General features: G+C 31.9%; 1 protein-coding gene across 6 annotated transcripts in view; it reads left to right on the top strand.

Annotated features, from left to right (window-relative positions):
- LOC116775571 (uncharacterized) overlaps positions 1 to 15,185 on the top strand; it is a 33,365-nt gene that overhangs the window by 13,417 nt on the left and 4,763 nt on the right. For 4 of the 6 annotated variants that reach the window (XR_004353841.2, XR_004353840.2, XM_032668448.2 and 1 more), the window contains exons 3-14: positions 8,222 to 8,314; positions 9,699 to 9,802; positions 10,924 to 11,073; positions 11,429 to 11,555; positions 11,977 to 12,088; positions 12,436 to 12,553; positions 12,649 to 12,741; positions 12,932 to 13,055; positions 13,346 to 13,475; positions 13,935 to 14,041; positions 14,427 to 14,447; positions 14,733 to 14,936. Coding sequence is in view for 4 of the 6 variants with exons in the window: in XM_032668448.2 (XP_032524339.2) it covers positions 8,222 to 8,314; positions 9,699 to 9,802; positions 10,924 to 11,073; positions 11,429 to 11,555; positions 11,977 to 12,088; positions 12,436 to 12,553; positions 12,649 to 12,741; positions 12,932 to 13,055; positions 13,346 to 13,475; positions 13,935 to 14,041; positions 14,427 to 14,447; positions 14,733 to 14,936 (1,383 nt within the window). In the remaining 2 variants the exon portion in view is untranslated. The remainder of the gene's footprint in view (positions 1 to 8,221; positions 8,315 to 9,698; positions 9,803 to 10,923; positions 11,074 to 11,428; positions 11,556 to 11,976; positions 12,089 to 12,435; positions 12,554 to 12,648; positions 12,742 to 12,931; positions 13,056 to 13,345; positions 13,476 to 13,934; positions 14,042 to 14,426; positions 14,448 to 14,732; positions 14,937 to 15,185) is intronic. The other 2 variants (XM_032668450.2, XM_032668451.2) reach the window with 2 other exon arrangements.

Raw genomic sequence — 15,185 nt, forward strand, 5'->3', positions numbered from 1 at the left:
ATTATCAGATATTTAATATTAACTGTACTTGTACGTGCAAAATAATTACACGGTGTATATGTGGATAATAAAACAGTTGTAGACTATACCTAAGATTTAAAAGATAGTATAAGTACTAATATTTCTAAACAAATTCCATGGAAAGAGGTCATTTACTTGATTTCTCATAGAAAAAAAAACATCAAAATAAATACCCATTAAATTAATAAATTTCAAGAGCTCTTCCAACTGTAAATGTCAATATCAATGCATTATTGTTTACGATTCAAACGTCAAGGTCATGAATTAATTATAAATGTATATAAGTATATAATAGATAATTTATTTAAAAAAATATGTAAATTACAAAAAAAAATACAATATTAATTAAAATAAATCAATCAAAACCACTATTAGTATTAAAATTCAGAAAAAATAACATTAGTTAGTATATGTCAAAATAAAAAATGGCTACCGCGTTTTTCGGAAAAAGACGTTTGCATGACTCATGACACATACATGTGTCATAAGTCAGATTTTTACGCGGGAAATTAATAAATATATTTTCACGTTAGACTGTTTTTATAAATGTATGACGATTTTATAATATAGTAGAATTTATTATATTCGATAGTGTAAATGCTTGTGCGATCCAAAGTGTTATGTCGTGTCCTGAAGCTTTAAGAATCGTCGCGAATTAAAAGAGCAATTAACACAAACGAGAGTGCTTCCAAATTAAAGTATTTAAATTAAATCAAACTATTTCAAATCTTAAAACCACGTGTAACAGAGTCGGGATTAGATCGAACCGTTTTGTAATTTGTTCATTATCCAATTTGTAAGTCTGCCAAAAAAGCATAAATTTTTAGTTACCAAGCAAGCGTTTGTTTACCATCCAGACATATGATTAGGTTATTTTTGATTTGATTGATTTTATGTAGATTATATGCAACAATTACTTCTATATTATTTACAAGACATTTCTATCAATTGAAGTATGTATGTATGTTTGTTGCCCTTTCAGTCGAAACTAAATAATGTAGTTTATACTTTAGAATACAATTTTAATATATTTTTCTCTAAATTCCGTGCAGTTGCTACGGAAAAGCGTCAAAATAATTCGATTTTCTAAGTAGTCCTAAGTCACTGACAATAGATGGCGCTGTGAGTTAGGAACCGTATTTGGCTTTTAAGCACATTAAGTTCCCTGGACACAGTCTAAGTCTAAAAGGATAGCTAAAGTCTTTTGGTGTATACATATATTTTCCCTGAGAGCATTACGGATTTCAACATTCCAGTATTAAACTAGTTGTAAAATTTCATTAATTCTAACTCTCAAATTTGTCATATTAATGTTTTGTTATTTTATATATACTTTTTGATTCCAGCAAGCGTTAGAATACTGTTTTAAACATCCTAATTTGATGTAGAGATTAATAATAAATATTTAAGCTTCTGTCATGACCGCCCTGACATGAGGGTAGGGAAGCATTTTGAATGAATAGGTAGAATTTAATCTTAAATACTCATTCAATCATCATACAAAAAGATATTTTTAAGTTTCACCTCCTGTTTGATAATCATCTCAGTGTTAAAATCAATTAATTGATCGTAAATTCATCAATCAATCAATCAACGATTGTCCGGTATTTTAAATGGTTTCGTAGATTTGTTTAACAGTTTTAATTTAGTTCAAGTCTTTATATATATATCACTAAATACCTAAACCGTCGGACCTATTTGAATTCATATTTTTGTATGCATTGGGGTGACACCCCACATGGTTGAGATTCACAAATCAGGCCAACAGATGGCGCTGGCGTCGGTATCTAGGTTATGTAAAATGAAAAGGCTGAAACGCAGGTCACTATATGTATTTTTTTAATACACTTAATAATTTTTTCTCTGAGCGTAACTCCGATGTTCACGCGGGTGAAGTCGCGATCAGAAAATTGTATATATATATCGATTATAAGTACCGATTGTGTGCATGTTTTTTTCTTTAAGATACCTTTAATTAATTCTCATGACACGTCAATACTGAATATATAATAATAACAACGTCATAAAATATTGTAGGTAGTGAGATATATAATCTGATATATTATTTAACTTTTATCAAAGAATATGAATACCGAGTCCGCACAATCAAATTCTACACGGACAGTTACACACAGTCCTACCCATGAGGTCTAACATATCAGGTACAAAGATTTATTAGTAAAAAAACAAAAAACTCTTACTAGACAATAGGTATACTCTAAGTATATATCTTTACGATACAAATTAGTGAGAATTTATATTGAATTAATTATATTTAAATGTCATTTTAGATATATCCGATTAATTCCAATAATAATAATAATAAATATTATTTTGACGTTAAACCACTAAAAATATGGATATATTTTTGACAGATAAAATTTATATCACATACATAACACCACCTTCTTAACAGTCGGTCAAATGCCTGCACTTCATGCATGTGTAAAGGCGCGAGTTTATAAATAGACTGTGACGAGGCGGTGTGTCATCTATGACGTCATGAGTGACGTAATGCTGCTACATGCTATAATCTCCAAGGAGTTTTTTGTATTCATTAATCTTGGCATGACCTTCGACGTTTTTTATGAACTACCTTCTGTGAGATTAAATCTGAGGATGAATTTAAAACGTTTTAGTTATTTAAACACGTTATGGAAATAAAAAGTTTGTTACGTCATTACTCACGGGAGTTACTAGTTTTCATTGAAATTATCTAATGAGAAACGTGAAACGTAACGTATTAAGTGTGACTATGCAACTTGTTTCAAGCATATAGTACAGGGACGATTGTAACTTTAGAAGAGTACATCAAAGAAAAAGGTCTTGTCTGTTAGATGTTGTGGTTTTTAGACTGTGTACTTCCTTATCATTACTAAAAGGCAGTTAAGGAATTTACATTCATAATAGATATCGTTAAATTTCTTATATATGTACATTTTACAAAGAGCATTTTAAATCAGATATGGAAGCTGAATTCACTTTGAATTGTAATTTTATCGAGAAGACCAATCAATCTTTTCTTACGTAGTAGTAAAAATTTTATAGTATATTTTCTATATTTGGAAACGGTTTTTGTTGAATCACTTGTGGAAATAACAATTTCACATTATATTCCAAAAAAATGTATAAGGGTGTATCAAGTAAATGTAATTTTTTGTCTAATTTATGTACAACACAGATTATAAACGTATTTATATAAAAGTTGCTTCCTTTCGCCATGAAGACAATGACAAATTTAATTAACGCATTTTAATACTAGCAACATCTATTAGATAAAACTATTACATTAATAAATATCAATTTTAAACTTAATTTCATAAAAAATATTTTTTTTTTTCTTACTGAACCGTAATTTCCTGATTTATGGTATATGTACAAGCTACTGATTAAATTATCGTTAAATTCAGCCGTCTGATGGCTGGGTATAAAAAAACGATCAAATTTGTAAACCGTCATGAACCAATTGACCCTAAGGTCAAAGGTCATAATAACATTGATTCCGACTCTCGAGGTATGTCTGTGAATTTGTTACGCCGCTATCAGAACGTAACGAAGTGTATGTAGGTCGATTGACAGATGATGCTATAATTAGAACAAGATCGGCGACGTATGTTTATATTTATACACACACACATCTTGGATATATTAACTGGCTTTTGCACGCGACTTCCTCCACGTCGGGTTTCGAAGGAAACTAAGCTTGGGAAATAGATGTCAACCAACGATCAGCGCCATCTGTCGCCTGTGTCACGACTTTATGTGTTCCCGCGGAGTTAATCATATTGTCGGGATGGTTCAGCGCGTTTTATTTTATCCTGATGTATGACCTCGATAAGTTTATATTTTCATTAAAGTCCATTCAGTAGTTTTTGCGTGAAAAACATCACGTCAGATGTTTTATGAATGGATAGCTGGAAGCGCTTCGTATAATGTTTGACAATTCAAACTCGTAATAAGATTATATTTCTCTTAGTGCGAAGTTGACGGTAAACTTTTAAGTAATAGTGTGAAAGTATTTACTTTTTGAACATTCGTGTTATTATAACAAGTTTATTTAGAACTGATAGCGATATGCCTTTGAATTCTCTAACAAGGTGCTTACTTCAATTTTTTTTAAGCACATAATACGATATATTTTATATCATTATAAAGAATTATAATATAATGTAACATTACAAACATACTTATATACAATTTATATATATGTATAATGTATGTTTAACCTTTGTATTGTGAAGTAAAAGGGCCCTTGAGCAATGCAATCTTGAGATATCGTTCCCCACGTATAAAATTTCGATTGTGTTCAATGCGTTTACCGTAAGTTTCAAACGACACACTACACACGGAGCGTTTACAGTTTTTCCATTCATAAATCTACTCATATTATAGTGACAACGTAGGCTATTAATTGAAAAACGTAAAACGATTTGTGTGTAGGTTAACGATAACTGCGAGTAAGCTAGCTTGTCAGATATGAAACAATCTTTGAATCGTAAATAGTCCTAAGTATACGCCATATTTAATTAAAAGCAATGCATTTTTTTTTATTGAAAGACATGAAACGCTTCGTGTATAGTGTGATGTGAAAGCTGTTGTAGAGGTACTATACTTATTGAGTATGAATCCCCACGTCCTAAGTTATAGCTGGTTTGTTTGTATGTCAGGTAATAATTTTTGTATGACACGCTATATTTATGGAATGAGAACAAAACTGTCGTTAAAATCTTAGTTGCAGCGATTACGACTGATGGGAAACTTAAAATCGTCCTCACATTAAACGAACGTCTGTGTAATGAACTTAAAAACGAATAATTATAAAACTACAATAGCTTAAAGTGACATATGGACTATAATTTATTTAAAAAAATCCGTATGTACCGGCCAGGAACGCGTAGCATTTTAAATACTTATATGTAGTCACCTAACAAAGACGATAGATGTCACTGCTGGCGAGGAAGCACACTTTCAAGTACATTTTTTTTTTCTGAAACTCATTTTTCAACTAACCGGCGAGCAGACGAAGTCGCGTAACCAAATATGTTATATATTAAATTTGTCTCCATATTAAATAAATATTTTATTTTACCTAACAGTAAATATTCTTATATTCCATATTTTTTATCGTTCCTTAGACAATGAGACGGTGGCGTTTTGCCAAAGCAGTGTTGCCAACTCCAAAGTTATTGGCAGAATGTCGTTATGCTTGAATGTTTTTGTTATTTACGCTCTACCAACATAACAATAATATTGTATACATATTAATGGATTTTATTAGATTTTTGTTTACAGATTATTTAGACGTTTTATCTCAAAAATAGTTGAATAATACATATGAAATTTCTCAGAACTATGAATTCAACAATATATATATGACTGGATATACGAATATAAGCTAGTATTGAAAACATTTTTGGTCGTAAATATTAACGGGATTTAGTGATTTCTGAGTTAAATTCAGTTAAATACCGGTTCATAACTAAGCTTTACGTGTTTCGCTCACGTTACGTCAATAGCTAGTAAAGATAAGACCATTTTTATCACAACACAGTTAAAGTATGAGTCATTTATAATTTAACTTTGTTCTGTGTCCTTATCACGCGTTTACGTCGTTAATTAACTCACTTTTTCTAGTATTTCATACCATCATGACTGTCTGTATTTAGTTGATCATGAAAACCTGTTCTAAGGCTACAAATTACTTAAACTTTAAACGTTTTATGTAACTGTAAGTTGTAGAACGATAGTTATTTATGTTATGTAAGTTAAGTATTATTAAAATTTATTCTGTCATCTTTATTAAACGAACAATTTCTTAGACGTCCCATTATATAAGAATATGGGATTTGCCGTCTTACTGACGCCCGCCATTATCGATCGGGTTATATATTAAGTGGGGTAACTTTAAGATCCTTTGTTATTTTGTGTCTGTAGCACTTGACTATTATATATATATATATATATATATATATATATATATATATATATATATATATAATGACATTTAAATATTATATTATATATGTGATAAATCAAGTTTTATTCCTCAGAGAATTGACCCTCAAATAAATCACAATACTACAGGTTACTAAAATTTTACTAAACAATTATTTTTATTTCGCATACGAAAACTTAATATATAAAACAACTCGGACGAAATCGCGTTTATTAACTAGTCATAATAAAAACATTTCTGAAACCTCACGAGGATAGTTAAATTCAATTACAGTGCAAATCCAATTAGTCTTCAATTATTTAGCAAGATTAGACTTTGTATTGACATTAATATAAAACATAACTTGTAATACATAAATCTTCATTACGAAATCTGTTTCACTTTTACTGTGACGAAACGATCTCTTAAACATTCAATTAATCTAGATTTTATACGCGATGTCCCAATGTACGACACCAATACGGTGCGAAAGTTTAAATGCTTTGCTCAGTTTTAATTCCGATTATATTTATATTTTAAATCAATGATGGCAATAAAGTTTTATATTATACGTATAAGATTTTAACATTAAGCCGGTAAAGAAATGTTATAACTAAAAAGATAAACTTAAGTGACAAAAAGTACCATGTCATCTTAACCTTCCGCGGCACGGGATTTGAAATTACGTCACGTAGTTATGTTATTTGAGTTGCCATATTGAGTAATTTTTTTTTTCTCAACTATTTTTTGCTGCCAATAAATGCTGGCATAACTCAATGAAACTTTTTGTTAAAATTAAATTAGTACGAACTCTTTTTTAAGATAACTATTTTGTGAGATACTTCGTGATTGTTTCCAAAATTTTTTATATAACTAACGTATTTTATTAAATATATTTTTGCTAAATAATATAGAGAATAGAAGGTAATGTGATAAATATTGCTCTATGTTGATATTAGTCGTCCACTGTAATACGTACTATGTATCTTTTTGTCACTAACAGTCGAGTCTGGCTGTATGTGACCATCTGACAAATTGTCGTGAGTTTAGGCGGCTATTATGATCAAATATTAATTGTTATGAATAAATTTAATTGTAATTGAACATTAAAACCTCTTTGGAAGACTTTTTGTTAAAGTATTGATTAAAAATAAAAACTTTTTGTTTATATGAAATAAAATTATACTGTTATAAATGCGGAAGATTCTATGTTTTACAGTTGACGGGAATCATAATTTGTGGTAATGAGATTGAAGCTAATTGATTGTTAAGCATGACATGTTTTTATACTAGATCCGGGCACTTATTTCCATTTATATATATATATATATATATATATATATATACATTATTTTTGATATTTTCCCGACTTCGGCTGTATTTTAAATGCGTGTGTTTTTTTTATCACAAGACTAGGTCAAGAATGAAGTTTGCATGCAAAGTATTTTATCTTTCCTTCAAGAAACAATTTTTTTTTTAATTTTAGAATAATCAATCGACAATCAAAGAAGGAGGTTGTGTGTTTATTATTTTCCTAATCGTTATCTATTTATTGATTTATAAAACGGTTTTGATTAATCTTATCATTTCTTCTCGATGAAAGATTCTGAAAAAATATTTTTAAATACATATATATTGTTTGTACTAAATGATTTCGTTAAAATATTAATAAATAGCTTTTATAAATAAAAAAGTGTTTTATTATATATTACAAAGAAATATGATTCGTTGACATGAACAGGAGTCGAATTGAACTTTCTGAATATTGCGTTCCTTTCGCTTCTCAAAAGTTTGAGATAGCCACGTAGCTATAAGACGAAACGACTTATGAGCTAGTGTAAGAATTGTATATATTAATGGTGCTTAAAATATATATAAACGTGTATGATATATTATGTTTTATATATATAATATCGTGATTTGGATGACACAATCAATTTAAAGGTTAATGAGTTTCTCTGTAGGATATATTTATTGTTAGGTTTAATCTATACTTGGTTCGCAATAAAAAGTTTACGATTACACTAATCTATAAGAAAAGAAACGACATTTGAAGCTATTAATTTAAAATGTCGATTCCAATGTCACAATTAAAATTAATATGACATATCTTACGAATTTTCTGCTTGTCAATTTTTTTTTTATACGTTATAAATTTTAAAGTGAACCACAGATAATATTTGATGTTTGTCTGTGTCAAGTGGATAAAATTATTTATGTATATATAATTCACATTAATTTAAAGTATATTGTGTATTGTTCCAGCAAGGCGTCGGTGTGGAAATTGTCCGTGCTTTAGACAGTCACCCGCCAAACCTCACTAACGTGTTCTGCGAGTGCGACACTAAGGATGACGTGGTTAGTAAAAAGTATTCAATGATACAGACAATATAAAACTAATAAACGACCACAGAGTATTATGTATAGTTGATTAGTTTTGACATTGACATATCTAAAAGTCAAAGTGACTTTTCTTTTATTAATGCTATGGTTTCGTTCACATCAAATAACATAATGTTATTAACAAATCTAATTAGCAATTACTGATACTTGAAAAATATTTAACATTTAAATGTGAAGCCATAATATAATAAAAAAAATAAAAAAGTACATAGAAATACTGAAAGCAGATTTTGATTTAGAATATATATATATATATAAATTAATCGATAAGTACATGTATTCAAGTATAAAAAAAATATACACAAATCTAGTTTATAATTTATGTTTTAAAGGAAAATAATTTTAACACTTATCTCAATTTCACTGCATTCAAATGAACAATTTAATAAAAGGCAATATTATAGCGGATGATTCAATTGTCGCAATTGACTTTAACTCGATGTTGTCAACGTTTTGATTTGGCTTAGTGGATTATTATAATTTATTATAGTGGCAACACTGTTATAAATATTTTTTCAAAACATATATATTTTTTTTATTATAAAAGTTTAGTGTAATATTGTGAATTAAAATTATACTATTTAGGAACGGATAAGAAAAATAAGTACCTAATTATAATAAAAATTGCAACCACTGATGTCATTTGTGTCAAAGATTTCCTTCTTAATTAATTCTGACTGTTTTTGTATAAATATTTTAATAGACCTATTTATTAAAGAGTATAAGAATAACACATAAATATAATAGGATATTATAATGTTGTTAGTAACTCTATAATTGCATTAAAATACGATAACGAATAAGTTAAAAAGAAAATTAATTAATGAAAGTGAATCTTACAGTCATTAAAATTATTAATATAAACCCACATTCTTTAAAATCGTCCAAATATTTTAATTTTTAGCATGTTTAAAATAAAAAACCTTAGAATATCAAAACCTTATGATAATTCGGTATTTTTTAACATGAGTACTGCTTTATCTTATCCTCTATAAATTCTGGCAACATACACATGTATAAAACATTTCATTAAGCTGAAAAACGTGGTTCAAGCCAAAATACTACTTTTAATATGAACGAACAAAACAAATCTCATAGACAAATTAACAAGTCTTATTTTATTTATTTTCACATTATCATCAAATCTGAGATGTTTATTAAGGAAATTTCATACTTTTTTTATTCTATGGCTTCTCTCGCACTTGAATCGTTGAATATTTTGCCAATGTCAACCTTTTTATGGAATATTTTGCCGATACTTCATGGCGCAAAGAATTGATCCGTCATAACATTGTCATCTGTCATCTGTCACCTGTCAGTTATATTTTTGACATCGCAGACCATAACCTGTGACTGTGAGGCGACTCCGGCCTTCCAGCTGAAGGCGTTCAGCCAACGAGGAGAGAAGGTGGAAGTGTCACACTACAGAGTCAATGTTAATAAGTGAGTATTATAATAACTATATGTATATATAGGATGTTTTTTTTTGTGTTATTTTTTAAACAAAAATGAATTATGAGATCTAAGACTTTCGAAGACGGACCCTTTAGCTCGTCTGCCCGTGATCACGGTTGCTGCAAAGTAACCGAAACGTCGGGAGTGTGTAGTTATAATAAACAAAACGCGTAGTAATCTGAAAAAATTAGTTTTATAGGAATGAATTTTTGAAATCAGGGACTTTTATAATGTTGCGGTTTCACACACTGATAAGTAACTCGATAACGCTATTATTTCATTTTGAACTGAATGTTTTAGATAATTTACGAATATATACGATATAAATAAATGCTGTTTCCTAAATTGAAAGCGTTGTTAACATGTCTCTAGTCTTATTAAATTTATAGATAGTTGGAGAAAAGTAGCCAAAGTTATAATATTGTTGGCAAAAGTATTTTTAATTAAAAAAATTTTTTTTTGTTCGGAAAATTTCTTCATCACTTTAATTAATTTTTTTAACGTCACTAAGGCTAGTATGAATTTTATTTAATATTTCCAGAAACAGTAATATCTTTTTCAGTAAAATTTATTATAAATAAATAATAATAAAATTAAAAGCTTTGTTATTTTTTAAAATATACTTCGTTGATATTAATTCACACGTATTTATTATGTGATTGTGATTCCCATTGAGAGAAAGAGAATAAAAGAGCTTTGTCTTAAGAAAAGAGGAGCTAAAAGTCGATTTTTTAAATGTTTTTTAATAAAAAAAAAAAAATAACAAATAACTTAAACAAAAGACAGTCGCAATGCAGTGGAACGTAATTTAGGATAACGTAAGGCGCAAAGAGCTGCAGTGGCCTAGCGCCTCAGGACTTGCGTGATTAAACTTAACTAAGTTATATTCACCTTTGCTAAACCTAAAACGATGTAACTATTAATCTATTTAATTAACATTATAAGTTGTTCTATATAAACCAAAATAAACTTTTTTATATGACTGTGAAATAATTTATAAGTTGCGTAATCTAATTAGTCATATTTTTTTGATTTATTTTAATAACACTCAGGTAAATAAACGATACTCAAAGATTATTTACTACAATTAATAATGATTTTGTTGTCAGATTCCGCGCTCGTCTTCATATAATATGCGTGACAGATAAATTGACGGGCGAGTTGAAATGTGATGGGTGGCCGGAAGTGAAGGTGGCCCTCGCGCCTGTGGGACCCCTGAGGCCTAACGCCACTGAGAATGATCTGCAGCAGATAGTGAGGTAGGAGGGACAGGATCCAAGGTCCAGACTGATGGGCACAGGGAGAATAAAAAGTTTTTCATAAATATTTATTATTTCAATCTATATGTGGAGGCTTTTATCATTTTGATCACATTCCATGCCAATTAGAAGCCAAAAAATATCAGAACAGATATATATATATATTTTAAGTTCACAGAATACTTAAATCTGGTCCGTATAGTCCAAAACACATTATATAGTCTGTATTTCACTGTATTTTACCAAGAAGTTCCATTCGTGAGCAGTTTAGTTGATAAATCTAGATCCTTACACGTAAAAACTTTAAATCTGTTGGAGTTTGTCTGCTACAACTATTCTATTCTACATATTCCAGTGATATAGTAGTGAGTGCGCTCAGAAACACACAACTCTCATTTAATCTCGCCCATTACCCGACCTGTCCGAGACTGAGGCGGTACGCAGCTGAACCCAGCAGACTTCCGCTCCACTATGACTCCATGGTGAGTTTGGTTACGGAAGAAGAAGAACCAGAAAAAAAACCAATAGACTCGATAAAAAATAGATATATATTTCATTTGCTCGTGTGGGTTGTAACGTTTTTTGCATCAGACTATGGTCTATGGATCGTGAGCCATGAGCGAGGACTGCTTTCTCTTCTATTGTTCTTCAGCGCCAGTTTGATTTGAATCTCATTTAATACAAAATATATAATCGTGATAAATAATGAACCAAGCGTTATTCTCTTGATTGTATATAAACTATGACTTGACCATCCTTCTATATAAAAATATTGAAGTTTTTTAAATAGTATTAATTTGTTAAACCTTAATTTTCACGAAAAATATAATGCAGAAATAGAATGATATTATATTAATATTTTTTTTGTACTCGATCGTTTGATATATATATATTGTGTGTCAGCTACATTCTGAGCGACCGTACACATCGACGCCCAACTCCACCGCTGGCTGTCTCCAGCTCCTCGGGGACAAACGTCTGCTGGTGAAAGTCGTTTGCGCCAAGGATCTGGGAGGTGATACAAAACTCTCATATAAAGTATATATAAGGCAACCCGAATAACTTATAACAAACAGTGACGTCTCAATAGACTAAGTTTTGACACGCGTGACAACAGATGGCAGTGTTGCCAAAACATAGGATTTATATATTAATGTCTTGTTGTAATATCAACAGCAACAAGCCAGACGTGACACAAACATTGTGACGAGATACAGTTTAGATATTAAGATATGTTTTATTATAATTTATTTAAAATTTAAATTAATATAGGAAAATACATCACTTGGTATTAACAGTTATAAAGAAAGGTCATTAACCTATAATATAATATATATATGTATGTTTGTATATTATCTTCAGGAAAATCTGGTTGTATGGCGCCCTACTGTGTGGTCGAAATGGACGAACCTCCTCAGAGGAACCAGACAGCCTTCAAGAGAGATACCACCAGCCCTGTCTGGGAGGAACACTTCCTCTTGTAAGTAAGAGAGAGAGAGAGACAGAGAGACAGATGATATATCTGTCTCGCTCAGTCAGCAGCTATTTATAAATTAACTGTTATATATTCCGCAGCGACCTCTCGGCTCAAACGGCGGAGTTACTGTTCGAGGTCTACGATCGAGGACCTGTCTCACCTGGAGCCGCGACCGGCAGCACGCAACACAGGTGAGAGAGAGATAGGTGGAGATGAAAATGATGAACTAAAACGAACGGCGATCGGTCGGTAGGGAAGTAGAAACTACAATTGATGTTTGTAGTATTCAATATGTATTGAAGGGTACTTAGAAAAATACTATATATGTATATACACAAACATATTATAATATTCTCAATTAAATGTTAAAACTCCTCTCAGATTCCTGGGTCTGGGTCTGGTCGGTATAGACGAGCTGCTGGCGGCTCCCTCCCAGAGACAGCAGATAGGACTCCAGACGAGGCCCATGGAGGAGCACGACGTGAGCGGCAGTCTCACGGTGGAGGTATACTGAGACCCACACACACGCACGCGCACACACACACGCACATTAAACACAAGAACTCACACACATACACAAACGCGAATAAAAACACACACACACACACTTAAATATTATTATCAGTTCATATTACTATCGGTTTATGGACGACATACGTTGATACTATGTGTTTCTCGTTATTTGTAAAAGAAAAAAAAAAATTAATCATATCTTCTCTCTCTCACACACACTCTCTCTCTCTCTCTCTCTCCAGCACTGTTGTAATCTGCCACATATTATCGTGTCGTTTCCAGTTCCTGTTCATTGAGGGCGCTGACATCCCTGACCTGGGCTCCAAGCCGTTCAAGATCAAGGAGAGCCTGAGGACGGTGACGTCACAGGGCCGCACCACCACCACCACCAAGACCACCTTCCAACAGAACGGTACCAACAGCCACTAGGCACTAATTATCTCGAAAACTAGCTGCCGCCCGCGGCTGTACCATGAACATTAAGATGCCTTTGATATCAATGTCAGCAGTCTTATGAGGACGCATTTTATTCCCTGATTCCCTTCATCAGATCCTGATTTTGTGATAGCGGGTTATTGAAGACTAGGGCCTTATATTGAAAAATAAAAATCAGTCTGTAATTGATAGAGTTATAGCGAAACAAACATGCAGTCAGATTGAGAACTTGCTCGTTATTGAAGTTGACTAAAACGTTATCTAAGTTACTAGCTATAACACGACCTTATCTTCAAGTCAAAGTCCAATTAAAATCGGTCCAACAGGTCCAGAGATCAGCCGGAACAAACAAAGAGACAGAAAACAATTTTTAAATTCATATTAGATGTTAGCACCGTACACACTTATATATATATGTGTGTCTCACGAGCCGCAGGTCACGACACCGGGCCCCAGCTGACGCAGTCGGCCTTGCAGGAGCTGGAGATGAGTCCAACTTCACCCGCCAGCAAATCCACGCTCATCATACACTCCGTGCAGCGGGTGAGATACAGCGAGAAGCGTACACCCACACACGCGCACACACACACACACACACAGATACACACACACACACACAGATACACACACACACACACACACCCACACACCACACACACAGATACAGACACACACGCACAGATGATGGAAACACTTTAATATCAAATAACGAGTTCGCTGGATAGTCTAGATACCTGAATTACGGACAACAGGCGAATCCGGAAAAATATATATGTCTTAATATTTTGCCAAACTGTAACTTTATATATACATACATATATTAGTAAAAAATGCTCGTAAACACACGACCTCTACACGACCTTCACAATTAACCGAACTTTTGTGGTGTGTTTGATTTAATGTTTTTCATTGCATGTGTGTGACCAAGGAGCCGACGAAATCCATAAAGGTGAGTTTCCCTCGCACCCTCCACTAGATTTTTATAATATTTTGACTGTTCTCACAGAAATATTTCAATTAATTCTATGTCTTATGTATATTTATTTTTTTAGCATGGTTTTTCTACTAAATATATATTTGAGATTTTATTTATTTATTTTATATAACGTATAATTTAACGCAATAATATAAGGATACATAGAAAAATTATCTTTCGTATTTAAAAATAATAATTGATTATTAATTCAAATAAAATCTCGAATGACGCGTGCACTAACAAACGCTGTAACGAAAGATGGAGATAACCGACTCCGGGAAATTCATCGAAGTTGAGAGAGAGGCGACTGAGCGGGGGGACGTAGACAAGGACCTGACCCCGGACAGGGCCGCAGAGGACACGGGCGCCGACAGGGACCCCACGCCCGACCCCTCGCCGGGGAAGAGCGTGAGGATCAAAGAGAACGGGGCCAAGGCCAACGGCGAGCAGGGCCGAGTGAACGTAGGTCGCCTGTGGTTGGAAACTTAACACGCTAACTACCTTCATATGTAATACACATCATCATTGTCGGAGCACCCTGTATACACAGACAATACTATAAACAAAATGGTATTTTAAAATTATTTTTTTAACAAACTACATGTACAGGAATATATTAAAATTGTAACGCTTGCACTCACGGACTGACTGACTGTTGACTAATGAGTTGATATAATTGAAAAAAAATTGCATACATATATATATATAGTG

Source organism: Danaus plexippus, chromosome 27 (assembly GCF_018135715.1).
Source record: "Danaus plexippus chromosome 27, MEX_DaPlex, whole genome shotgun sequence".
Classification (NCBI taxonomy): Eukaryota; Metazoa; Arthropoda; class Insecta; order Lepidoptera; family Nymphalidae; genus Danaus; species Danaus plexippus.